A 27,516-nucleotide genomic window follows, 5' to 3' on the forward strand; every position below is an offset into this window, starting at 1 on the left:
GTATTTATTCAAAATTGTAAGACAAACTGAATATTATGAAACCGTCCAGTACATGTTCAAACATTCGCACTAGTTATATAAGAATGTTAAAAGTTAATAAGAAGTTAATAGATTACTCTGTGAATACACCGAATTTGTGTAAGAGCAAATTAAAATCACAATATTTAATACTTGGTGCATTTTGATGTAGGATTCACTACGGCAACATTTCTAGATGTCAACTTAACTATGGGTACTTTAGAACTGTATTTGTGTACGGGAGATTGTGGAACTTTTATAGCGATGCTTGACTTCTGTTTGGGGGGTATGGGTATAGACGATGTAATCTTTGGTGGTCCTTCGAATGTTGAACTTCTGGTTAGCTTGGTTTTAGTAACATCCAACTTGACACCACCTTCTGCAGAATCTTTAGAATGGTTTGTAATCCACACTCGTACGTCGGGCTTCAAATTCACCTTCTTGTTTTGTTCGACTTTTTTCCATAGACTGGCAACTTTACTCGTGATGTCTTTCACTGAAGTTTTCGAAGAAGTTGCCGAATTGAGGCTGGAATTGCTGCTGTATTTGGGAGTGGCGTTGGATTTTGGCACCAATGTTACTGTTTTAACGCTGTCATTGCTTTGCAAGCTTTGATTCGAAGTGGAATTCTTCAATTTGCTTGGAGATACTTTTGGAATGCTAATATTTGAGGATTTTACTGGAGCATTTTTAACAGATTCACCGTTTGTTTTGCCTGGAGGTGATTTATAAGCATTCGGTCTTGATGGCGGTTGAGGCAATTTGGAAGGTGAAGTGTTTACCGAATTTTTTACAACACTCGCTGGCTTAACTAATTTTGAATTGAGATTGTTTCTTTTTTCTACGGGCTTTGGACTAACTTTTGTCATACATAACAACGTACTGTCTTCCTTGGTGAATGTATCCTGTCTCACAAGTGTGGGAGGTTTAGGAGCTGACTGTTGAATTTCTTCACCATTTTGAGATGTCTTTTTTTTAGATGGCGAGCATCCCTTTGAATTTAATTTATCAGCACTTTTCACGTAAGCTATATTGCATGTTTTTGAAGTAGGATTTGAATATTTCTTCATAGTGAATGAACTTTTGCATGAGATATTGGTTCCTTTAGTTATGACATTGTTCATAGTCCCTTTAAACGTTTTGGCACCGATGACAATTTTAGCCGGACTTTTCCTATTTACTTCATTTCGCTTATATGGGGACACATAAGGTGCCTTTCTCCTTCCTCTAATCCCTTTCGGCGTAGTTTCATCTAAATTTAATGACCCATTGGAACTTGTAATCACAATTTTTTTGATAGATTCAGGTTTAACGATCCTTGGTTTACTTTTAAGTTGAGATTCACCATCAGAATCAGAATACACATTTTGATCTGCGCTTTCAGTACCAGAGTTTTGATCGCACTCTATACTATTGCAGTCGTTCAAAATTTCAGAATTTTGATCGAAATTTACTAGATTATTTGCATCTATAATAGTATGCGAACTGACGTCCAAATTCTTCAGGTTCTTCTCAATACATATATCAACAGCGGTAGGACTTTCGATTACAGGCAAATAATTTCGAAAACTTTTTGTAAATGTTCTTAATCTGAGGGAATTAAGCTCAGCGTCATCTTCAGACACAAGGCTCATAGTTTCACAATCTAGATCAACAGTTGAGTCATCTATTGATTGCATTTGTAAACACTCAAACGCTCTTGTAGCGTCTTTAGCAAGTTCTGAATGACTGTAATCAGACATATTTGAACTAGGAATTGGAGTCAAAGAAATCGCCGTTTCACTAAATTTTGAACAATTGGCCTGAATATCACTGGTTAAGAAATCAGATGGTATTTGATCATCCAATGTCCGAGTCCTATAACGTTCTGAGTTTTCGATTCGCTTTTGTTTGATCGATTTCTTCATTTCATTAGGTTTAATTTCATCACTCGACGGTTTATTTGCAGTATCCAATAATTCAACCGGCTCGCTCACTGGATACAAATTAGAGGTACAAACAGTTTGAGTTTGATATCTTGCTCTATCCTCCTGTCTCCGTTGCTTCGGGTTCAACCGATTTTTTCTTTCGTTACTGCTTGGCTGAGCTTCATTATTTTCAACAGCATAATTGTTGCTCAAGTTGCTTAAATCTGATTTGGAAAGCATTCCTCCATCTGCTTCACCCGTCACTCCAATTTCGGAAGCAATTGTGTATGTTTTATATCTATCTTTGGTTAATTGCCTTCTTTGTTTTGGTGTCAATGATTTCCTAGTTGTAGAATTTTCTTTTGCAATACCCAAATCTATATTACTATTACGTACTTCAGATGACATGGGAGATTGAAAAATGTCTTGAGTAGTATCTGCATTGCTATTTAACAAGTAAGTTGTACAATTATCATCATTAATACTATTCTCAAATTCTAAAGTAGACTCTGTCAATTCATTGAACAAAGATGGAGGATTTGTATTTTCAATGTTGATAGAACTATATCCGTTACTTAAAATATGCATTGCACTGACTGGTTGCTTCAAATCAAATACAACTCCAGAAGAATTTCCATTAACTATTTCTACAGCTTCTGATACAATACTAGCCACCGATATCATGCTATTTTCCATATCTAAGACATCGTCCATCTCTGATGGTGGTTTGATATGTTCTAAATTACTATCTAAATGTTCCAAACTTCCATTATTTGTGATGGAGTGATTAAGAGCTTTTCGCATCATAATACCTTGAGGAAGAGATTTTTTACGCTGAGAATTATGAATGCTCTTTTTGATTAAAGTATATTTATCGCGTTCTGGATTATCACTGTGACATTCGTCCCAAATCCCAGACATACTTTGTGTTAAAGATACCATACTTCCCATGTGAGATGGGGGCTTAACATTTTCAAGATCTAAAGAATATACCGAATGCCCACTTTCAGTCAAACACAATGACATTTCAGTATTCTTCTTCATCATAATGGCTAATCTAGCAGCTTCATTTTCGATAATTGTTGAATTTGTCATCGACGTAAATCTAGAAGATTCGTCGTTTACGCATGGATTTATTTCTAATCCGTTTTCAATAAAGCAATCATTCATATTATTTTTTAGGTTCGTTTCTGTAACAAAAGAGTCATTACGATTTTTAGACAACTCTTTACCATCCAATGTATCGACAGGTAAATCAGTAATATCTGGCTTGTTTCCACAATCAGACAAAATAACACTCTCTTCTAATAAATCAGGTAGACCAGTCGTTCCTATAACTTCATCATTTATATCACTTTTGAATGAAGCTATCATTGGAATCGAACCGCTTATTGTTGAAAATGAAAAATCATTAGGGCACGTATTTTCATTCCATGTGTCGGTACTGGGTTTCTCTGTTTTACCCGAAGGACTGTGAATATCTGTAATACTATCCACCATAGTATAATCATATTTAAAAGATTGACACAATGCAGATGATTCAATAGATTGAGATATATTCTTAGATGTACCTTCTGATTCTTTTGCTGTGTCAAAACCTACAGTATGATTAATAGATATTTTATTTTCTAAGTTAGCATTACTTCGAAAATTAGAATACATAAATTTACTGTTATCACTTTCACACCCATTCTTGGTTGTCAAGTTCAAAAACAACTCCTCTAATGCAGTGCCATTCGATAAAAGTCCCTCGTCGAACTGCTTTGGCTCTGTTTGTTCTTTGATTTGTAATTTGTGAGCTGTGAGATTCTGTGGGTACAAGTCGGGAGTTTCTGAATTTTTTTCTTTGCCTTCGAAGATAATTTCGGCTGTAATTAAAGTCTTTACGTCTGAAGCCGCCTGCACAATGTTTACATTTTGGCAAGTAGCATTTAGACCATTGCTGGCAACAACAGACGTCACTTGTACGTTTTTTGGAAAATTCATATTAATTTCCCTTTCAATATCTCCCACTGAAAATGACGAATTGGCACCTTCAGAATTATTTACTGCTTTTGAAGTTGATGTTCCGGATTCTTTACTACCATTATCAATTTTATTTTTCCTTTTGGGCAATCCACAGTAAATAACTTCTTCCAATAGTGCAAAATCATCTCTCTCTGTTTTAGTTTTAGCACAATTGCTAAATGCAATCACAGGATTTCCAAACTCTGCATTTTGTACACTCCTTTGTTTTTCTAGAGGCTGAATTTCGCTCTGGTATTTACTTAAATCTGATTTTCCATCTTCCCATTTGCGGTTAGGTCGAGCTTTGGGCATTCCAGATTTAATACACTGCTCTAATATGGCTTGTTCGCCTTCATTTGATCCTAGTGAATCCACACTGAGTGAACTTAGAGAATCATTTCTCGTAAGAACTGTGACATGCTCTTCAGATTTATCATCAAAAGTACAATAAGATGATGAATTATGAGGTTTTGGCTCCTTCTTAATAAATTCTTTCGATTTATCATTGGAGTAAATTCTCGATCCATCTATAAAAAAATCGAAGAAAACGATTTGTTATTTACAATATGTAATATTATATTTAGTATTAATTTTTAAAAATATAACACAATACCTTTTTCTCGTGGCACACCGGCTCTTATTGCCATATCAAGAATATGTCCGTCATCTGAACCAAGTGACACTGAGCTAAGAGACCCAGTTGGTGAACGATGAGAAGATGTCTTATATTGATCAATTGATAAGAATCGATTTTGCAATGACTGTTTATTGATCGGAGGAATGGGCATGCTAATATTCCTAAAGAAAAAAATACATGAAAATTAATGAAAAAACTTTCTGAATATATAAATAACTAGTGGTTCAACCTGGCTTCGGCTCGGTGCTTGTAATATAAGTCGCTTAAACATGGCTAATCTAATAGTAAACATTCATTTATTTATTTTTTTATTAATTTATTTGAATATTTAACGACAGCCAATCAAAAACGAATTACATACAAACAATAACAGTCTTTGTTTTATATATAAAATATAAATAGCATAAAAACATTATCGTATACATACCTTTGCAAGAGTTGAGCTTTTGAATTTGTTTTATCACTTGCAATAGTCAAATCAGATAGACTAGAATTTAGTGAAGGTTGAAATGGACTTCCTTCAATAGCATAGTTTTCAACTTCATCTTGTGGAATAAGATATGATGGAAGTGCACTCTATGTGAAATATAGAAACAATAATAAAATATTAATTAATGAACTGTTTATTATATTTAATTATTTCTAAGAGTGGTAAAAGTCATTTGACAAACATGCATATATACAACATACTAATTTACATACCTTAGGCATTCCAGAGCGAATACATTCAGCCAGTAAATTTTCACTGACATCACTTAAATTTGAACTATCATCAGAATAATCTTTTTTATCACTCATAGTAGTATTCTTTTTCGAAATATTAGATGCTACTGGAGAACAATTGGTGGAAACATCCGATTCATTTATGGACAGGACAGACAGATCTGACTGACTGCCAACTTTTGACAGAAGAGGCGTGTCTTCGGTATAGTAAGTATGACAAGTGTCAGAAGGCAGGCAATTATCTAAAATCACAAAAAAAAATCATTTTCAAATGATTTACTTGTCCTATTACTACGATAAAACAACAAAATTTATACCTTGAATATCAGACGATTTATTCATAAGATCGTTTTGTGTAGTAATGCAAGGTCTACCCAAAGAATTTGGAAGTCTCGTTTTAATTCTGTAAACATAAACACAGATCATATATGTACATACTTAATATATCAAACAATGTTACAAAATCATTACTATAAAAAGTTAAATTACCGAGATTGTACTCCAGCATCAATACAAGCCGCTAATATTTCCTCGCAATCTTGTCCACTTTTAGCGCTATTAGAGCTTTCAACAAATTTTTTTCCATTATCTGGAACTGAAGTTCTGGCTGGCACATTCGGAATTCTTGTTTTAAGTCTGTAAATATAAACAGTAATATAAGATGCACTGTAATGTGCATTTTAATATATGAGCCGTTATAATTGACAGTGGCATAATTCCACTTTTCTTCATTTCGATAAATATCTCGCAAAACATTTATGTTTTGCGTTTAAAAATATTTAAAAATATTGGTGGACTGTAATACGTTTTTTCTGATAATTATTTAACAAATGTAAATAATCACTATATGTATATGTTTAAAAAATTACCTGGATTGAACACCGGCATCAATACAAGCTGCTAATATTTCTTCACTTTCCTGTTCACTGCTTACATTACTTTTACAACTTTGATTTATATTTTCAGCCAATGAATTTTCATTATTCATGATAGGTTGAGATCGAGGAATTTCTATGGGATTACTACAACCCACGCCTTCAGATCGCTTTACAGAATTCAATAAAATACTGAGAGAAACCTGTTTGTTGATAATTCAAAAATGAATCTAAATATAATTCATATACATACATAAAATTCCTTTATTCAATAATATAACTATACATACCTTTCCTGTTGGTTCATCATCAATCGTAAGCGAACTAAGGCTGGTACCAGTTGAAAATTCAATCGGAGTATGTTCAAATTTAAAAGTAGACACCTCGTCTTCAAAAACTGAATGTAGCCGATCTATAAAATAAAAGATTAAAATATAAAATTGCAAATCAGTCAATTAAATATTCCTAATCAGATTAATACCAATACTTACTAGTGGGTTGGTTTGCCAGTTTGAAATGCTTGATGGGTTTATTAAAAAGTGCAGATGCATTAGATGTCTCAAGTTTTGGTGGTGGACTTTGGGTAGGTGAATCGGGAAGTTCCGATGGAGATATGCAACCAGATGTCATTCGACTATAACGAATTATATTTTTTTTATGGTTAGCATATACATATTACTTATTTTTAATGCTGTAAAATATTGTTCAAGTGTTAAAATTATTCCAATCTCCAAACATAGCAACAAGGTATTACCTGAATTCAGATACAACAGAGCCCACATCATCAGGTTGATCTGGAACACTGCATTCTGACAAAGAACCAAGAGAACTACACCGAGAAAACATCAAAGGTGTTTCTTCAGAATAATTAAGTACACTGTTACTTTCTAAATGGGTATTCTTACACTCTAAAAATATAATACGACAATATATTACTTATCCAATATTGCAGCATAATGATAGTAAACATGACAACAAATTAAACAAACCTTCTTTTTCCTTCTCATTTTCAACTGAAGCAATATTATTACTTATAGGTGGGGTAAAATGGCCATTCAAAGATTCATCTTTTCTATCTTCCCATTTAACATCGACATCTGTAATGCCACCTTCTATTTCTTCTAAACTACTCAGAGAACTGACTCTTGAAAAATAGCCTGGGGTTCCCTCTTCACAATAGTTAACTGGTTTATCTGGACTTAATATGCCAGAGCTAAACTTAGAGTCATATTTGAGTATGTTTGAAGTGGTTGGTTGAATTATGTTTTCTGTAAGTTTAGAGTTTGTAACCACTTCATCATTATCATGTTTTGTAGGATCTTCTAATGAACATATATCTTTTTCGTCCGAATGAGACATCTCACTGCTCTCTTTGGTTACTATACAAGAATTTGGTTCAATCTTTACTTTAGTTTTCGGAAAAGATTTATCGCAAAGGGGTTGTGCACTACCTATAGCTCTAAGATCTGACATTGAGGTAGCGGTAGAAAAATTTATAGGAGTTTCATATGGTGTACCTTCAGTGCAGAAATGTTTAATAGTATCTTCGTGTACAGAAGGTACTTGAGCTTCTGAAAGGTTAGATCCTACTTCCGATTGATCTTCGGCGTATCGTAATGAATAATCAGTAGGTTGATCTAAATCCGTTTCTTGATAATCCCCAAAAGACACACTAGGATTGATTTTTGTTGGAATTTTATCATTATGAACATTTAAATCCAAGTTAATTAACAAAGAATTAATAGAATGCTCCGATACAGAATCTTCTTCTTTTAAGTTTTGGAAGTTGTTTGATAAAGAAAAATTTTCTTCAGTATTTTCACAAATTGTGTTGTGGGACGATTTTGTCTCTGAATACTTTTGACTATAATCAATAGGTTGATCGCAACAATCTTGCTCCATGTCATATCCCGATTCAGAGTAATTATTTCTCGACATTTCATTTGAAATACTGGGAATATTGTTGATGTGCTCATATTTCATTAGTGCACCACTTTTGGAATAACGTTTAATAAAATTATTGTCAGTTTTAGATGTCAAAGAATGTACTGAGTTACAACTACCGGTATTTTTATCATTAATTTGTTCACTCGTTTGCTTGGAAAAGTTTGGTATTTTGTTATTCCTAGAAACTCTTTCATACACTGAATCAGAATGTGTACTAGTAACAGAATCCTTGCTATCAGATCTATTTACATTTCCATGTCTGATAGGTCTCGAAGTATGGCCTTTTTGAATTCCTCCCTGCAACAATGAATTCCCACAACTCATGTAATTATTATAATGAGAACTGTGGTTTAACGATATCTGGGAAGGTAAATGGCTCATCAACGGTGAACTAGACGTCATCCGACGCTTTTCCATATTCAATGCGAGATGTCTTTCAGCAGCGGTCAAAAGTAATTTCTCATCTCTATTATTAGTAGTCGGCGATGTTGCAGGTTCAATATTTTCGCACGTTTCGGCAAGATTTTGATCAATTTCGTGTTCCAAAGCTTTTTGTTTTCTTGCCCCAAGCGTAGGCAACATCGGCAAATTCAGGTCACGTGTCGTAGAATCCAATGAAGTAATATGATTTTTTCCAGGTTTTGAATTTAAAAGATTCTTCAAAGCTGCACTTGATCCCATCGATATCATTTTATGCTTGGAATGAATGAGACTCCTGAGCATTGGTATCGCGCCATGATCCCATAAAAATTGTTGATCTTGCTGGCATCGAGCAGAAAGATTCCACAGAGTACCACAAGAATTACTGACAATAGTAAGACTAGGAGATTTCAATTGTTGAAGTAAAACTTTCAAACAACTGTGTTCACGTAATATTTGACGATATTCCTCCCTTACAGCGATATGGCTAGAAACGTTTCTAAGGATGCCACCAGCATTTTCGATTATAGCCAAAGTCTTACTCGGAGCATCAAAACTTAACATATCGACCAAAAATGCCAAGGCACCATCCACAGAACAAATTTCAACTTTATTCAGGGAACAATGAGCAGTTAAATTCCAAAGAGCTGACAGTACAGACTTCAATGTTGCTTCTTTGCGACCAGTCATAGCAGCTACGGTGAGCCCTTTCACCGCTCCTACTTCACGTAAAATTTGTTTGCTTGCAGAATCAGCACGCCACGACAAATTCCTCAATACAGCAGCAGTAACCTGTAAATAATTATTAATGCATTATTATAATATATAAAAATCAGTATATTATGAAATTTATTGACGGAAATTTTTATCCACCTGTCTCATATCATCATTTGGCGATTGCAATTGATCAACAAGTGACGTCATAAAGTCTTTAAAAGAACACAATAAAGCTTTGTTATTTCCATCGCCAAAAGTAAGATTCGTCAACGCCATACCCGAGTATTTTCTCATGGTTACACATTGAATATCTTCAATTACGCTTCCATGAGCCGTCTGATCAACAGTTACTAGGGTGGCGAGTGCTTGCAGACCGCCAAGTTGACACATAACATGCCTATGTTCTTCGTCAAATGACAATTTCATCAATGCTGCAACACTCTGTGTAGGATGTTTCTCCATATCATCTTCCAGTGATATATTTTGATCTTTTTTCAATAAAATGTTTTCTAATATATGACAATATTCCCGTACTTGTTCCAATAAACGCAAAACTCTAACTTCGCGCCTACCAGCCTTATCATCTGGCTGAGCGTGAATTAAATTATGTAAAGCTTGCGCAGCTTTCTCTCTAGATGCATATGTATGTTTCGAATTAATTAATTGAACTAAAAGTGGTATACAGCCTGATTGACGCATAGCAATGCAGCTTTCAATTGATTGGCTCATTTTCAGCAGGTATTCACTCATATCAGCATTGTTATCAGCAGATATTGATAACAACGAAAGTAAAGAATACACACAGTCAACTTTAGATCCTAGATGTGACTGTGTCAAGCCCACCATGTGTGGAGCGTTTCCTGAACCAGCACTAGAAAAGCTTTTGACACTACACGAATCTTGATTGTGCCACAGATCCTTCTCTGTTGGCCAGTTGTTATCGTTCACTTGAGGGCAGTATCTGTTGGAAGAACTCGAAGATTGGCTAGACATCATATCACCATTGCTGGTTGAATTACCTTTTAATGTTGATCTATCTATAAAATTTGAATCGTCTATATACATATCCTTAAAATTTCTAGATCTTAAACTATGCTTTAAATTCTGATATTTAACAGGGTCACAATTTTTATTTAAACTTTTGTCCCAAGATCCACTTCCAGATGTGTCATCGTTCAAGAGGTGAGGATCGTTGATATCGATAGCTCTGTCTTCGTCGGGAGATGGTGAATGATCAAGAAAGTGTGGCTTAGGAATTCGACAAACATCACTTGATTTCAGATGATAGTCATCATCCAAGAAATGTGGTTTTCGAGGTATTGTGCAAAATTCATTTTCACCATCAATAAGCTCCGTTTGTATCGATTCGCAGCTATTTTTTCTTGGAGGTCTACTTTTCTTTGTTGAATCGAGGCTATTTGGAGTTGACGGTGATTTCGTTTCACTCACTGGATTTGAGTAAATTTTTGTTCTTGCATTGTGCACTTCGCGATGGTGCTGCGTTACTCTGGCGCACTCGGCATTCGCTGCCGATGTACTAGGAGTATTTTTCACAAAATTATCGTCAACAATAAACGATTCGCTTAAGACATCTTCAGAATTTCCATTAAGCGACTGCTTGATCCGATCCGCTAAGCCAGAATTGAAAGATTCCATGTTTGATAAAGTATCAGCTACCTAAAAAAAAAGAAAAGTTCATTGATTTATTTATTTTACAATTTTTCCATAGTGATATTAGAGAATAATTACTAAGTCGTCACTATGGCTGAACAAAAAAGAAAGAAAAAAAGGATACAATAATAAGACAAATAAAGCATAATAAAAACAAAATGTACATAAATATAAAAAAAATACAATAATAGAACAAGATCTTAAATTAAACAATCCCTCAACCAGATCAGAATATTTTAGATAAAACAAATCGAAATTAATCTGGTTGAGGAGGTTGATGCCTCTTGCAACAGGCAACGAAGCTATCAAATTGATACGTGCCACAGGAGAAAAGAACATCTAATATACCTGAGTTCGCTGGGAATTGCTCACCAAACCAATCAGTAACTTATAGAAATGCATCCCCAAATATACTCTACATCCTGATTCGGGGGAATTATAACCTAGTTAATGTGTTCATACGCGTTGATATGGCTTATGAGTTAAAATAAGGAATAAATAATTTAGAGTTGGTATAAATAATTTAAATTTATACCAATAAACTAACCATTGATTTTTACTATAAAGCAAGTCCTAGACTTTTACACAATCGGTACAAACTTTTTAAATACTAACATCAAAGCTGAATATGAACTTATTTCTATGAACTTCGTTAATTTTTAATCATTCTTAAAAATAATGGAAGAAAATGATTTATATCGAAGGATATATATATATCAAGGGTTCTCAGCTGGTCGATCGCCAAGCAACATTTGGTCAATAATATTGTGAATTTTGAAAATAATTATTTGCATATTTTAAAATAAAATATAAAATAGTATAAATTTTATTAGATGTAAAGCGTTCCAGAGAGGAAGTTGAGATACAAAAAGTTGGTGATTCACCATGAAGTAAGGTGAAAAGGATATGTTTTTGTTAGGTTTTGAGAGTTATTGTCTGAAATAAGAACATTTTTACTGGAAATTATTTAAAAAACAAGAAATAGTGGATCAGTTTTAACTAAAGCTTTACTGACTTTAATGAGCTCAATAAATTTTGCAGTTTCTTAACATCACTTTTAAATATGAATGAAAATAATCGTATATAATAATAGCCTGATGCGTGCCCACATGCTGCACGTGAATGTTCGTCATGTATGCGGCATATAATAATAATATTTAAAACTTAATTAATTTATTTAAAAAAAAAAAGTACGTATTTTTAATTTATTCTTTTGTTTATGTCGGCCGATTAAATGGAGTGCACAAGTATGTGCACACAGGCCAGTATATCTAAATAAAAGTCTAGCAAAAACCGTCACAACGGGGTTTTCAGACGATGTTGACTGAATGGACAAAATGACGTTACATTGTGACACAGTGGAAATGTATTAAATTAATAAAAATACTCATATTTATAAAAGAATTACGAATAACAAATTCTTATTACAAGTCGATCGCCATAAAAATTTAGATGAAAAGTAGCTCCCAAATTCATACTGTATACAAATATCTAAAGAAAGCTTGTATACATATATCTAAAGAACGCAAAGAAATCGATGAAGTGTGTTACAGAAATAAATATTTTCAAACACAATTTATTGTATTGCCTCAATTCAGTATATTCAAACTGCGTACATACAAAGTCGAAGACTTACTGTAATCGAATTAGACTTGCGCCATTTTAATCATATGCGCGACAAAAAAAAAGGTTTTCACGGAAAATGTCCACTAGACCGTTCACATGTAACTGATGTTAGGTTCAATTGGGACGATAATTTGACCCATTTCACTATACACATTGGCATTATCAACACAGCTTACGAAGTCGTACATGTGAGTGTCCCAGGAAGCGGTCGGTCGTTATTTAGTCATTTCGACGCCATAATAATCCGAGTTGTTTTGTGGCATTACGTAAGTAAAACCGGGAAGTGCCGGGAACGACGTTCGTTCAGATGGTAAGACGACCGGCTGCGGTTGCGGCTATGTGTCGCTAGCAGAGCGCCTGCGCCGCTCGATACAGAAGGGGGGCCGAGGGGGTGGTGGGAGGGTGAGGGCGATCCAGGGGGCCCCCCCGAACCCGAATCTCAATATGCCGCAGAGAACACGCCCGCTATTTCAATACGAAATTAACTAAATAAACCACTTCTAAATGCATTCACCTTCACTTCTCCTAAATAAGATCTGCATTCCTTGCAAAGCTTTTTATAAACCAAAGATTTGGTCGTGTGACGAAGTTTGGGTTCTTATTAAACAAATCTTCATCTTTATTCTGAGAGACGTGGGATTCACGAATCCATACTATTTACAAACAAATTATTGTTTTTTTTTTTTTCTACATATGTATGTAGTATCCGAAATAAGAAAATTCGATTTTGACTGATTCACGCTCACCGACTTGAAATTTCTCGACTTTTTTGGTGCATCTCGTAGTCGAGTTTGTACCTATACAAAACTGGTCTCCCTCACGGGACCGAAAGTGAAACGCCCGAAAACGCAAATATCGGAAGGCAAAGATCGAAAATCGAAAGATCTTAAGTCGAAAGATCAAAAAAAAAAAAAGGGTGCATGGTAAACGGTACAATGTATATATAATATATATGAGAGGCATGCGGTGAAATTATCTCTCTTTTAGTCATATAGCCTTGATTAATGTGCGCGCGCAGAATACGGGAGGAAAAGCCTGTTCCTCTTGTTCCTGTTGTATCCTGCTCGCGCAAATTAAGTGAGGATGTACGACGGGGGGAGAGACCCTTTATTTATCTTTCCACTTGAGATCTTTCGATTTTCGATCTTTGCCTTCCGATATTTGCGTTTTCGGGCGTTTCACTTTCGGTCCCGTGAGGTAGACCCCATAAGATAAGTCGTGGGTCAAGTCCCGAAATCAGCCCGATACGTTGCTGGCGAGGTGGTTATTAACAAGCTGACAAGAGGCTAGTAAAAAAACAGATCGACCGTCTTTTGTCAAAATTTTCCAATTTTTCTAGCTTAATTTTTGTGATGGGTATAATAAATCGGTATCCTACCTCCCTCAGTCTCACGAAAATTCGAGTTGTTGGGATCTCGAATTTGTTAAATCTTATAAAAGCTACCTACAAAAATAATGTATTTCTCGTAGAGCCCGATTTAATACAAACCACATGTGTCGCCTTGGGGTAGTTCCTGTCATGAGACATGTGATGAATATATATATGTATGTAAAAATAAAATAAGCTTTTATAAGCTCTAGGTATACCTAGAGAATTTCACGACGTCTAGACGTCATGACAGGCTAGGTACGACAAATTTCGTAGCCAGACTCTACTAAAGACTAATCTCCAAACAAATCACTAAAGACCAATTTTTTTTCATTTTTAAGAGCCTCTTATCAGCTTGCTTTCGATTTTTTCGTCTGACAATATTTGGGTTCTTATTAGTGTTCCGAAATCCGTTAAAATTTGGTGATTTGGTACACGTACACGTTTCCTCTCAAAAACAGAAACCGAATAAGAGGTGTAGTATAATATTTTCAATTTTGTTCGTCGCGAATGTTATATTCGTATGTTAGTAAGGGAGCGTTAAATTTAGACATTATACTTATTACTATACAATCGTGTATATGATATAAATAGTATATTGTGTATAAAAGGATAGGCATGCAAAAAGTTCAATTCCAAGTAAAAAACATCTTTGAAATCGGATTCACAATTCATAAAATGCTATTATTACAATAGTAATAGTAGGTATACTTCATCCAATGAAATATTTATGTTATAATAATAAACGGATGAATCTTGTATGTACATATGTAAATATTGTTAAATATTTTGTTAAAATCGTTTTTGGGCGCGAAGGAGGAGGTGTATCACTAATATTTTATACCAGTGAACGTACATAAATGAAGATTCAAATTCCTACTTTAAATCCTTATTAAAATCCTTACATAGATAATTAAACAAACCTGAAGTACGTATATTGAAAACTTTTATGCGAAAAAACTTCACAATTTTGATCGGCACAAGCTCTTGTGGCTAACTTCACTTCACCACTACATAAAACGTACACAATCGTTTGCAAAATAGAATAAGCCAGTCTCGTGCACCGACTCGTGTTGCTTTGCAACCCCTTTAATGGGATCATTCCGAGACACGTGACATTTAAACGTACATAACAAGCACACTTGCGTGAGTCACCCCGTAAAGGTCAAACCAGAAAATCATATCCATACAGGGTTACAGCCGCAGGATGAGACAAAAAACACAACATTTGCTGAGATATCATCAATGGCGATCGGGCACAGGAAACGACTGGTAATTTGGTTAATCGTAAAAAGATGACTATTTTCGTACACCAGATGTAAATATCGTTGCATAATCGATCGAAGCGCAGCACCTGAACATTTCGCAAACAATAGGCGGAAGTTGGTTCGTGATAGGAAAAGGAATCATCGTCTGAGAATGACGAACGTATCGAGTCCCACGCGACCGTTCAAAAATGGAGATACCACAAGCGAAAGTCGACAATTGCGATAAAAAATAAATAACGTTAGAATTGATGTTGCGAACTCACTTGACGTTGGACGAATCCACTGGGAGCCAGTGGAGATGAGACGCCTCCATCGACCTCCGAAGACCCAATATCTTCCGGCTGCTCAGAAGACGCACCTGCGACGGAATGAAAAATGAGGCGTTTTGAAAAGTGATACGTTATGTGATCGATAGACTTACACCATACATGTGTAATACTAAAGATCGTTTACCTGTGTCAACCCAAGCGCCAAGTTCTCTGCGCAAAGCAGCCGTCTGCTCGTTCAGCTGCAACAGCTGATCCAGAAGCTCTCTATAACGACCCAGAGGTAGTGCAGACATCGCCCAACTGCAAAAAAAAATGGTAAAAAAATTAAATTTTTTTCCAAATGTAATTTCAGGATGATATTGATAAAAAAAACTTTTTAGTCACATGTGTAGGTATGAAAAAATAAACTGCCACTTTGACGGATGACGGATGCTCACCAAATTTTATACATAACTTGGTATTAAGCTTAAACTTTTAGATATGAAATTTCAGTTCAATAAAAAAAAGAGTTTCTGAGAAAAAAATAAAAAATCTCGATTCTCCAGAGTAAAAGTACTACTTCCGGCTGAGGTAAACATATTTTAAAAATATTAGGGTATAAAATATATAATTTCTATTACATGTAAAATCATTTAAGTCTGATTTGGTTAGCAGTTTGGGAGATAATTAAATTCAAAAACTGGAGGGGAAGTACCATTTCCGGTCAACTTAAAAATTTGAAAAAAAATAACGTTGCAACTATTAGAATTTCAGTAACCGACACTAAGTTTCAAATCGATACGACTAACAGTATTCAAAAAATCCCCAAAATAAACACACACACACACACACACACTTTTTTTCTAGATCATGAAAACGTGATCAGTGATCATTTTCTAATCAGTCAAAATCTCGAGTTCGAATTTTCACATGATCACAAAACATCATATATTGTTACTACGTACATAGATAAAGTAAATATATTTACTTTCTTGATTATAATACACGGATCTATTATTGAAAAAAATAAGTTGAGTCATTGAAAAACAACGCATACAACTAGGATCCCTCGACCGGTTGTATCGTGTTGTGATAGTTTTATCTGTTGGCAAATAAAGCTATCACCAGCAGCATAGACTATGTAGTGCTTTGCGTATAATGCTTTCAAACAAAGTGGTCACGGATTCAATTTCCACTGATTGCTGCTGGTCAGACCTGGGAAATGTGACTCCAGGTCGATCGTTTTCTATCAGAGTTCACAAATTTATCTGATTTTCATTGAAACGGTTCCTAAAAATTGGCATTCCCGTCCTATCTCTTTCTCGCAAAATTCGAGTTATTCAGCATCTCGAGTTTTCGCTAAATTGTATAAATGCTGTTTTGTATAATTGCAAATTTCTACATAGATGCCTTTGTAGATGTTGACGTATTTGCCTTGTATAATGCTTACAATGCTTCTGTACAATGTTATATGTAGATGGACCATATATGTATGTCGTATTTAATGTAAAAATATATAATGAATATGTATTTATAATTGATATTTCTTGATGTGTATAGTACACTCGTCGTATTGGAGCGATCTGTAAGACGAATGTGCATAATTGATTGAATAAAAATAAAATAAATAAAAACAAGTAATTGGTGTTTGAGAAAATCAAAATACATAGAATATCAATATTTCGAATTGTACAAATGCACAGTTAGTAAATTTAAAATTCATCACTTTCATCAGTCCACTTTTTTTGATCATAAAATTGCCAAATTCTTACTAGAGATATGTATGTATGTAAATGAAACAATTGCCTAATTCCATAGTTGCTTAAATGTATTTCGAAAACCTTGCATTGTGAATGAATTTATTTTAATATCATATTCGTGCTCAGTTGGTCGGAACTAGTAAATATCTTTCAATTCAATAATTCTTCACTGTCATCCCGCGCTAGCTTTAAATTAAGGTTAATAGGGAAACGTGTCAGCTTCCCAATATTTAATTCATTTTTGCTTCCTGGGAAGAGTGATATTTGTATATTTGACATTCTAAAATGCCGAATCGACGGAACTGAGTGTTATTTATAATACATTAAATTCAAAATGAACTGCGAGTCCTTGATGTGTGGAAAACAGTGTTACGTGAGCCGACCTAATATAACTATGATGGGCATCAACGTTAATCCAACCATCAACGTGGAAATCAAATTATAAACATACATACATATGTAGATACATTCACTTATCGAACAGAAGCTAAAATAAGAAACCAAATCGAATCCAGCACAGAAATTTGCTCAAAAGCCCGTGTGTAAAATAAAACGGGAATTAATTAATTAGCAGGTGCTTCAGGGCAATCTCATTTATCTGACGAAACTTGTCCAAAGTTAATTATTCAAGTGGATATGACGAGCTGTTCATCCTGAGCGAAGCCTTTTCATAATTAGTGTGATGTATAATGGTATCGCGTCTTACAATTATTTTAAAACTTTGTATCCAGGTCGTCCCAGACACGAGATATCAAATTTCAGAAGGAGGATTATATTATTTACCGTTTTAGACTTATTTTGTCGTATTTTACATAATATAATAGACGTGTCTTCGAGAGACAGTGATTTTTCAAAAGTTTTGGGGTGGATTTTGCATTTTGTACTGTGCATGGTGTTGGGTACACAGTACTACACAAATCATACATTACTTACGAAAGATGGATCCAAGACGTCTACCTCAACAAGCACTTTACGATTAATTGAGCTGGTAGTTAGTTAAGTCAATGGTTTATGATTCGATAGAAGGGGAAAGTATAACGGGTGCAGTACAGTGACACAGAAAGTGGCAGAAAGTTGGCTATTGGCGTCAACACTTAAACTGCTAAAACCAGCCTAACCGCACCGCATCGTAGATATCGCGAACTCACAAAACCGAGACCATTGCGGTTTTCAAAGCAAAAAAACTTCGGTGCCACTCATAAGCAATCCATGCATCATCCGAATATAATGGCGATTAATGGAGTATATGACGGTTTGCGCAAACCAACGCTAAATGTGCGAAAAGAAGAGCGAGGCGTGCCATTTTGTGTGTGAGCCATTTTAGACAACTTTCGCACGTCAAAATAGAGGACAATTCATCACAATGCCATAATGACATAACAATGAGCGTTTGTAGCAAAACGAAAGTTATATGTATTTATTTTCAATAAATAAAATCTTCAAAATCGAGCTCCTTGCTGAATTCGCCAATTTGGTAATTCAGTAAAATAAACAACCGAACTATGTACATACATATATATGGGAAGATTAGTATTTTAGTAAAGACATTGAAGTATGCGGGTCTTACGTACTCATAAAATTTAAAATTCTGACGATAACTACAATTTCAAATGATACCATTTGCAGCAATTAATTCAGATTTGACCAAGGTCGCATTTACTCGAGCTTAATACGATAAAAACAAATGATATGACCACTAATTAAAAATAATTAGTACTTAACGTACACGATTCCCGGAAGAATATACTGAATTACACTGAATAGTGGAGCAGTTTTGAGAAATACTAATTTTCAAAGGCGCTCAAGAATAACAAACTATTCTCGATATTTACCATGTATTTGGATCTCATCTCATCTAAATCCTGGTAATCAAGTTCGAGGCATCTCGTATTAATTTCACAGACCGGTGCAAGTCTTCATGTCTCATCAGCCATCTCAACTCATTCAATTTTTTTTCGCGTGACTTTCATGAGCTGTCAGACGAGTAATGGTATGTGTAGAACGTATTTCACGCTAAGACTAAATTGTCATTTTATAACAAAATTTATAACCAAGACTACAATTACAACGACTCCCTCATTTGACGAACGAGATAAATCAAACTTGGGTAGAATTAAGGCATGAATAGAGCTAAATTACAACTGTGAATAGCAGCAGGGGGTCGACCGGGCGTGCAAAGGACACTATCCGAATCTGTCAGAGCGCACGTGTACATACATACATGCAAGTAGTAAGTGGCACGTGTTTTTTTTAATAGCTTTGCACGTGTAAAAAACGCTAGAGCACCTGATCTATGCCAGGTCAAAACTCACCCCCTGGAGTATTTTCAGTGGCAGTGATTGATAGCGGTGATTCCCGTATTTAAAGAAATGTAGGAAAAACTTGTCGAAATAATAATGACACAGTAAGTAAGGGAAGGCGGTGAGGTTGCTCGACGGCAAAAAAAAATGGTTCACTATTGGCAACCATTTTGTTGCTCTCCTGCTTTCTCGGACAATGGAGGTCTATTGTTATTTTATGACGGAAACCAGACCTCCGCTCTTTAATAATAAGACACGCCTATTCATAGCTGGAGTCTACCTAGGCATACCGTGCCTTACAATTATGTGTGTCTACGCCTTAACTACAGAACTAATATCTCCATACATAACTGTTACCTCCCTGTCAACACGATCGAATTTAACGTCGATGGTTGAAGTATTTTTTTTTCATTCGTTAAAAGTTATGTGAACATCCATCTCTAGATGCTTATCGCCTTGCTGTTAAAATTTTCAGAAATAGGGAAACGAGAAGTGGGTAAAGTTACTTTCCTCGTTCAAATCCTGGACAATTCTATATCCAAGTCCTCAAATCTATCCTCCTACGTGTACAACATGTACATGCAAGTAATATGGCACAAAAACATCCGATTACCAAATGTGAACCTTCACCAACTATTGAACATTCATTAAAAACCAAATTTTGCTGATCATCGAAGCAAGGAGACACCGTCACACATGGCCAATCAGCAGAACGGAATTTACAGGAATCACAGAAACGATTTGCCTGAATAGAAACCGCCCAAGAAGCGTTCAAAGAAAAGCAAAAATAAAAAATCATTCAACCGTGATGGGAGTTGCCCAACTTAGCCATTTTTCCACCGGCACTCGACTCGGGAGCGCGTGCGACTTTTCATTAAAAATTGATAATGAGAAAAAGAAATTACCATAAAAGCACGTATTTATGGTAATTATGGTAATTTACTTTCACAATAAAGTGTACACATGGTTGTAATTAAGTTTAAACGTACGTTTCTTAGTAAACATATGTAGATGTGCAGTGACGACGAAGCCAAAGCAGTGGTACAGAAGCGGGTCGGTAACCGCAACAACACATCTCGACGAAAGTGAACATATCCACATCGACGATCCATAAAATCGAATGCTAATGAAAACAGTGTGGCTGCACCGTCTCCACAAACCAGTGAACACTATCACGATACCACAAAATGAAGAATAACCGTGGTGGAACGTGAGAGTTCAACGTACCAGTGCGAAGTCATTGGAAAATTGGATAAATCGAACTCCAGTAGCATGTGCGTCTTCTCCCAGTATAGCTTATACTGATATTATATATGTATATGTAGAGACAAATTTGAATTTATGTATTATGTTTTGATGCGTGAGGTAATACGTGTATAATAATTTGTATTCACATTTCGGAAAGATAGCTTCTTGCGAATTCGAGACGATCGTCATACAAATGATCAGTATTTATAAGCTGTCAATAAAAATAACGTATCTGAGCGTGGGGTGAATTAATATAGGAAATATGGAAATGATTTTATCATCTACGAGCAGAGTTGAAAGATAAGACTGCTACGTACTAAAATCGTGTTATGATTAAGAGGTGAATAGTACATCAAATAAAATTTCCAATTTAGTCCTATAGATTAATATAAATAAACAACAAATCGCGGTCGACCAGTAAACAACATGAGTGGCCAAGATATCTCTCGACGACCCAACAATTGACCTAACCAACGAGTAACTTTTAGGCCGTGATCTAACAGCCGATAATTATGGCCAAAGTAGAAAATAATCATTTTCCTACATGTTGTGTATCTCTAAAACTGTCAGCTCTTTTAGTATGGAAACGTTCGTGTATTTTGCGGTCCATGGAATGCTCAGCATCAGCGTCCAATACTAAATTTTTCGAAGGCATCTAACATGTCCCTTTTTCTCTTTTTAACCATCCATGTCTTGACAATGCAATGGGGATCACCGGATTTTTGTTCTTATTATCAATTAAATACATATCTATTAATTCCAGATTGAACTGATAGCTCGAGGTAGAATAGTATTTTCAAAAAGTTCGATTGATACTTCGTAAATATTATAAACAAATCAAAAAAAAAAAGTAAGCACTCGAAAAAGAAGAATCAATCATAAAAAATACACAATTTGAATGTGTCATAGGACGCTAATATTTATGTACATGTCGATACGCAATCCAAGCCAGAAAAATATCTTGATGAGTTTGTGTATATGAAGACGTGTTTTATCAGTGAGATATAAATGCGAAACATGGGCATTGAACGCCAGAATGCTGCAGAAAGTTCAACACACTCAAAGAAGTATCCAACGCTGTATGCTCGTCATAAAGATGTAAGATGGGAAGTGGAATACGCGGATGAGAGAGATTAAATAGATTGATATGGCAATGGGCGAGTCACGTTGCTAGAAGAATAGACGAAAGAAGCGCTCGAATGGTACCCAAGAGAATATAAAAGGGTGCAAAGAAGGTCACAAGGAAAATCAGTAGCTGAAAATAGAAAAATGTTTGGGAGTGTTGCTCAAAGCACAGACGAATGGAAGCGTGTTGAAGAATCCTTTATCCAGCAGTGGATGGTAAATGATGATGACACAATCGAATACTAAATGTCTGATAGCCATGTATACTACACAAACAACATAATGTCAAATCACAAGAATAGAATCGATTTTATATACCTTAAATTCGACCGAGCGATACTCCCCCATTGTGAACGACCCAACCGAGAACACCGAGATTATGAAAGGAGCGTGGTCTGCAAAATTCACCATTTTGGCATTTGTGACGACCTTTTTGGCCAATTCGTCGTTAGCCTAATTGGACGGATGGGTTCTCGAATGCCACGGCGATGAAAACACACACACAAGATAATTTCGCTCGATTAATTCGAATGTCGCTTTTATTTTATAAATGGAAACGAGGCGGTCGTGTTTTTACGGTCGACGCGATCGCAAATCGGAACGAAAAGCGAAGAAAACACTACGGGCGAGTGCGCAGAAATGATTGGCGGCGAATGGAAAGTCCAATCTGTGATGACGATGACGATAATAATAATAAAAGACGGACAGAAATCGGACGGACACATGGCCGAAACTGAACGTGTGCGATTGACGCAACATGTGCACGACATACAATTAGAAATATACACCATGTATGAGAATGTGTCCATTGTCGACAATTAAAACCGATGTACGTATGTAGCATACGCGTTGCCTTGTTACAATAATTGTCGGAAAAATAAAAATGCAAGTGAGCAGTGTGAAAGGAAACAGCACTCGTACTTTCCAACATCTGTAATTCAAACGTAAAAAGATCCTTTCACACGTGAAGTAAAATTGTACACTTAAACGGCGTTTGGAGTATTCTCGTATCGCAACTCCTCTAGAAATCAATAGCGTTAACCCAGCGGAAAGTGTACATCTTCTTAACAATAAATAGTCTGAACATTACGCTAGCATAGATTGTTTGTTTAAATATTTGCAATAAATTTAGGTATTTTTATTATCACTTCATGTCAAATGATCTAAGCATGGATTTCAGCAAGATATGCAAAATAAATTTACATCTATCTATAAAGATCAATGTTTGTCTGTCTGTCACGTATGCGTTCCTATACCATTCAACAGATTGCGATGAAACTTGCATGAGTTGTTGTGTGCGTGCCCGCGATGGTTTCTGTAAAAAATCGCCCAAAAACGGGAACGGGAAAACAGGAATGCGTGGCATTGCAACGCAATAATTTCAAGTGTGTTCGCATCGCCACCTGCGTTGTTAGGGTGAAATAAACAAACAATTGAATACTTTCAAATTTGTTCGTCGCCTGCGTTTTTCCGACAAATTATCATTATTGTAATTTAATTTGATTATTAAGTATTAATTTGATTCCAAATCAGTAATGAGGATAATATTACATAAATAAAATTGAAGGTAGTTGTAATGATTTGTGTATTCGTCTATTATAAAAGTTTCACAGAATAGCCTCAGACTGAATATCAACGAAAATGCGTAAAGCTGTACCTGTTTCAAAATGCGACTCTCACGATGGATCGAAGCAACTCATGTATGCAACGCGACTTTCACAAGAGGTTACGAAGGAGGTTAAAAATTGAAGACACTAACAACACCAATAGAAGTAAGAGGATGACTGGCTAGGTTGACAGAAGATCACCAACAGAAAACGTTGTGTGTACACGGTGTGGGAAGGGGGCCATCCGACTGAAACCGATCTCTCCCCACCCCTGTTGATCATAATTAATGCAATAAAATCGAACTGCAAAGAGGGGAGGGGAGAAAAACCTAAAGGCATAGGTTCTTTGGGGTGTGTTTTCACCATTCAAACTCTCCACGAATACACTCTCGTCGCACTACTTCCCCATCCCCTTGGGTGTGCATATTTTTAGAATAGCCTATGTAAGTCTGCTTTCAGTGAGAGAGAGAGAATATAAACAAAAAGCTGCCGGAAGACATCTAAAGATAGGGCATTTACATATTCAGATGTTGAACGTCTGAACTGCGTAGTTTTTTGTTTTGTTTAGCCCATTGACCTGAGAATAGGAGGTGACGAAAATATGACATGCCGTTTTCGTTATTAGTATGCATAGGTTCACCGTTATGAAAGAGAATATAATATATAAAGTAATTTCAAAACATGTGTAATATGTGGGTCTACCCCACGGGATCGAATTAGAAATGCACGAAAAACCGAATATCGGAAGGCAAAGATCGAAAATCGAAAGATCTTAAGTAGAAAGATCAAAAAAAAAGTTGCATGGTAAACGGTACATACTCACTTAATTTGCGCGAGCAGGATACAACAGGAACAGACTTTTCCTCCCGTATTAATGTGCGCGCGCAGAATACGGGAGGAAAAGCCTGTTCCTCTTGTTCCTGTTGTATCCTGCTCGCGCAAATTAAGTTAGTATGTACCGTATACCATGCACCCTTTTTTACTTTATCTATGTTTTTTATCTTTCGATTTTCGATCTTTGCATTCTGATATTTGGATTTTCGTGCATTTCTAATTCGATTCCGTGAGGTGCACCCGTAATATGTATGTGGAACTGTGTGAATAATTCATTGTTAAACTTTTATTTGTCAAAGCAAAATTGCATGTATGAGAGATAGACGGTTCCACATATTTCCTGAAGCATGGTATTTATGTTCTACTTTCGGCGAAAATGCATAGAAATCTGAGAAAGCACACTTAACGTAATTAAATTCAATGTATCAACGACGACAAACTATGTCTATATAAAATAAATCAGAAAATCGACACAATTTCAAATTAAGTATCAAAAAAGTACGGAATATGGGCTGTACATTTTGACAAACTGTATACCAAAAATATGTTCAATGTTATTGTTTAGAGATGTCATGTGACATGGCATGTCAATGACTAAAGATCGGCGTTAGATGGATGCTTTCCGCCCAAAAAATCGTGAAATTGCCAATTTCTTGAAAAACCATGTTTTTTCACTATCTTGCTTTGAACACTAATGGAGTTTAGGGCAATCTGCTTTTTGAAAACAACGGATGGTATTTCGGGTAATATGCTTTTGGGGCGTTATGGCTATTGTTAACCGTAGAAAATCTTTTTGCTCTCCTACATTTAGCACTGTTGGAACATGTATTGTGAATGGTCATTGCCCTAATCACCATTTGCCTTATAGTCATGACCACAGTTTGGTGTTGGATGGATGCTTTTCAAATAACAATTGAATGGTTAAGTTAGTCTGACTAAAAGGCGGATGGTGATTAGGGCAATGACCATTCACAATACACGTTCCAACAGTGCCAAATGCAAGAGAACAAAAAGATTTTCTACGAAGTTAACAATAGCCATAACGCCCCAAAAGCATATTACCCTAAACACCATCCGCCCTGTAGGCATGACAATACGGCGGATGGCGATTAAAGCAATGGCCACAAAAAACATAAGCAATAAAACGTTCCAACATTGCTGAGTGCAAGAGAGCAAAAAAAAGGTTTCCTACGAAGTGAAAAATAGCCATAACTAAAGAGCGGCGGTCAGGTTTCCGCCATAAAATAACAATAGACCTCTCCATTGTCGGGGAAAGCAGGAGAAAAAAAAATGGTTGACAACAGAGAACCATTTTTTTAGCCGTCGAACAACCTGACCCCCGTCCCTTAGCCATAACGCCAGAAATGGATATTGTTACTATCACCATCTGATTTCTAGTCATGTCTAGGGATCGGCGTCAATGATGCACAAAAAATGGTTCACTATTGTTAATTACTATTGTCCTACAAAGAGAGCAAAAAAAACGTTGACAATAGTGAACCATTTTTTGTGCATAAAAGTATCTTCGACGGCTATCTCTGGATATGACTTATGACTAGAGACCGGAATCTGAAGGGGCTGTTTATTGTTCAAAGATTGTAAATGCATTGTTAAAGGTTTGCCAAACCTTTTTTACAAAGGATTTACAACAATGGAACAATAGGCGGCACGTTTCCGGCCCCTTCAGATTCCGACCTCTACTTATGACTAAAGGCCGGATAACCAAGGTGCCGTCTTGAAAAAAACAGACCCAGAGGGTGCTGTGTATTGTTCATTGCATTGTTAAAGGTTCACCGAACGTTTTTTTTTTTGGACTCTAGCTTTATAAATAGAGCTAAACCGCCCGGATTCCTGGAAAAATCACGGTGTCTACTTATGACTCTTATGAGTAGACTAAGGCTAGGGATTGGGGAAGAGGGTTTTTCAATTGTTGATTTCTTCGAAAAACCATTTTTAAGTTTTTTGAACACCGATGGAACGGTCTATTGCTATTTTCAATTGCCCCAATATTCTAACTGATGTTTACTCATGAGCTCTTTCTGAGACAACCAAATATTTCCAAATACAATATGTATATACATATATTGTATAGCAACTATGTACCTCAAAATACATTTGTATGTATATATAGCAACTACCCCTTTTTAACATTTATAAAAATAATGTATTTTTCCAAGCCTCTTCTATATATTTTTATTAACTGAACAAAGTTGTCATACAAAATTATTTTTAAGAAAATAAAATTTCGTTTCCATATGAAGTTCTCTAATGTTTTGATAAGAGTTAGCTATTAAATACCGTGTGTAGAAGTCTGCGATTATTGATTTCAAAATAAAGGACCGAGTCTGTATTCATAAGCACGGAGCGGTTAAAAGAATACCTCTCTGTAGAAGAATCATACAACATAGTGGGATAAGTTTTTTTTTTTTAAATATATATTAAATGAATAAAAAGAATTGCAGATCAACTATAGTGTTAATTGAATCATATATCTACATATATAACTTTTATAAAAAAAATTCATTCGTTTCATTTGATAACCATTCAATCTTAACCTGCGATTAAATTGCAAGACAGCACTCTACTTGACAAAGAAAGAGTAGTCATTTAATACATTTTAATTCCAAACATCAATATAAGAACATGAAATATTTTTGGAGACAAAAATATACATATATATATGTGCACACGTGAAAAATCGATATACTGGGAATTTTGTGTGAACAAATAAAATGACATTTACATCGTTTGTGAGAGACTTCACTTATGAATCAATAACAATAAATACAATGCAGTGTGGGTTGATTCACGATATTGACGATGACATATTTCGGGTGAGAGCTATTGCGGATTATTATTGTATGTGTAAACGAAGAAACGTTGGGTGAAGAGAAGTGAGTCGAGAGTAAAGAATAGTGATCGCTGATTAAACTGACCATGGCGGTGCAGACTTGGCCGGAGGGCGACGACGAGCCGGAGCCCTTCAGCCCTTCAGCCCTTCAGCCCTTCAAGCCCTTCTCCCGTCACTCCTTCGCCCCTCCACTGGTGCAGGTAGTCGGGGATCCGTCAATTGCTATTTGTAAGTTCGGCGCCCGTCAAGCTTCAAGCGTCAAGCGTCAACGACAACCGGTCCGCTGCCACTGCCAATGACACCACTGCTGCCAACTGATTACTGGCAAGTGACAACGACGGCAACGCCATACGCATTC

The 27,516-nt window shown here is 35.7% G+C and overlaps 1 protein-coding gene across 1 annotated transcript; it reads right to left on the reverse strand.

Annotated features, from left to right (window-relative positions):
* Nucleotides 1–27,481, reverse strand: LOC143913256 (uncharacterized). Its single transcript, XM_077432932.1, has 15 exons — nucleotides 27,244–27,481; nucleotides 15,639–15,754; nucleotides 15,449–15,543; nucleotides 9,408–10,928; nucleotides 7,157–9,326; nucleotides 6,922–7,075; nucleotides 6,659–6,801; nucleotides 6,458–6,579; nucleotides 6,162–6,370; nucleotides 5,782–5,928; nucleotides 5,610–5,695; nucleotides 5,272–5,534; nucleotides 4,997–5,145; nucleotides 4,546–4,730; nucleotides 1–4,459 (listed from the first exon to the last, which is right to left on the reverse strand). The coding sequence occupies exons 2-15, from the start codon at nucleotides 15,745–15,747 to the stop codon at nucleotides 165–167; spliced, it is 9,648 nt and encodes a 3,215-aa protein (XP_077289058.1). The 5' UTR covers nucleotides 15,748–15,754; nucleotides 27,244–27,481; the 3' UTR covers nucleotides 1–164.
* Between the last annotated feature and the right edge of the window lie 35 nt (nucleotides 27,482–27,516).

The sequence above is a fragment of the Arctopsyche grandis genome, chromosome 6, assembly GCF_051622035.1.
Source record: "Arctopsyche grandis isolate Sample6627 chromosome 6, ASM5162203v2, whole genome shotgun sequence".
Lineage (NCBI taxonomy): Eukaryota > Metazoa > Arthropoda > Insecta > Trichoptera > Hydropsychidae > Arctopsyche > Arctopsyche grandis.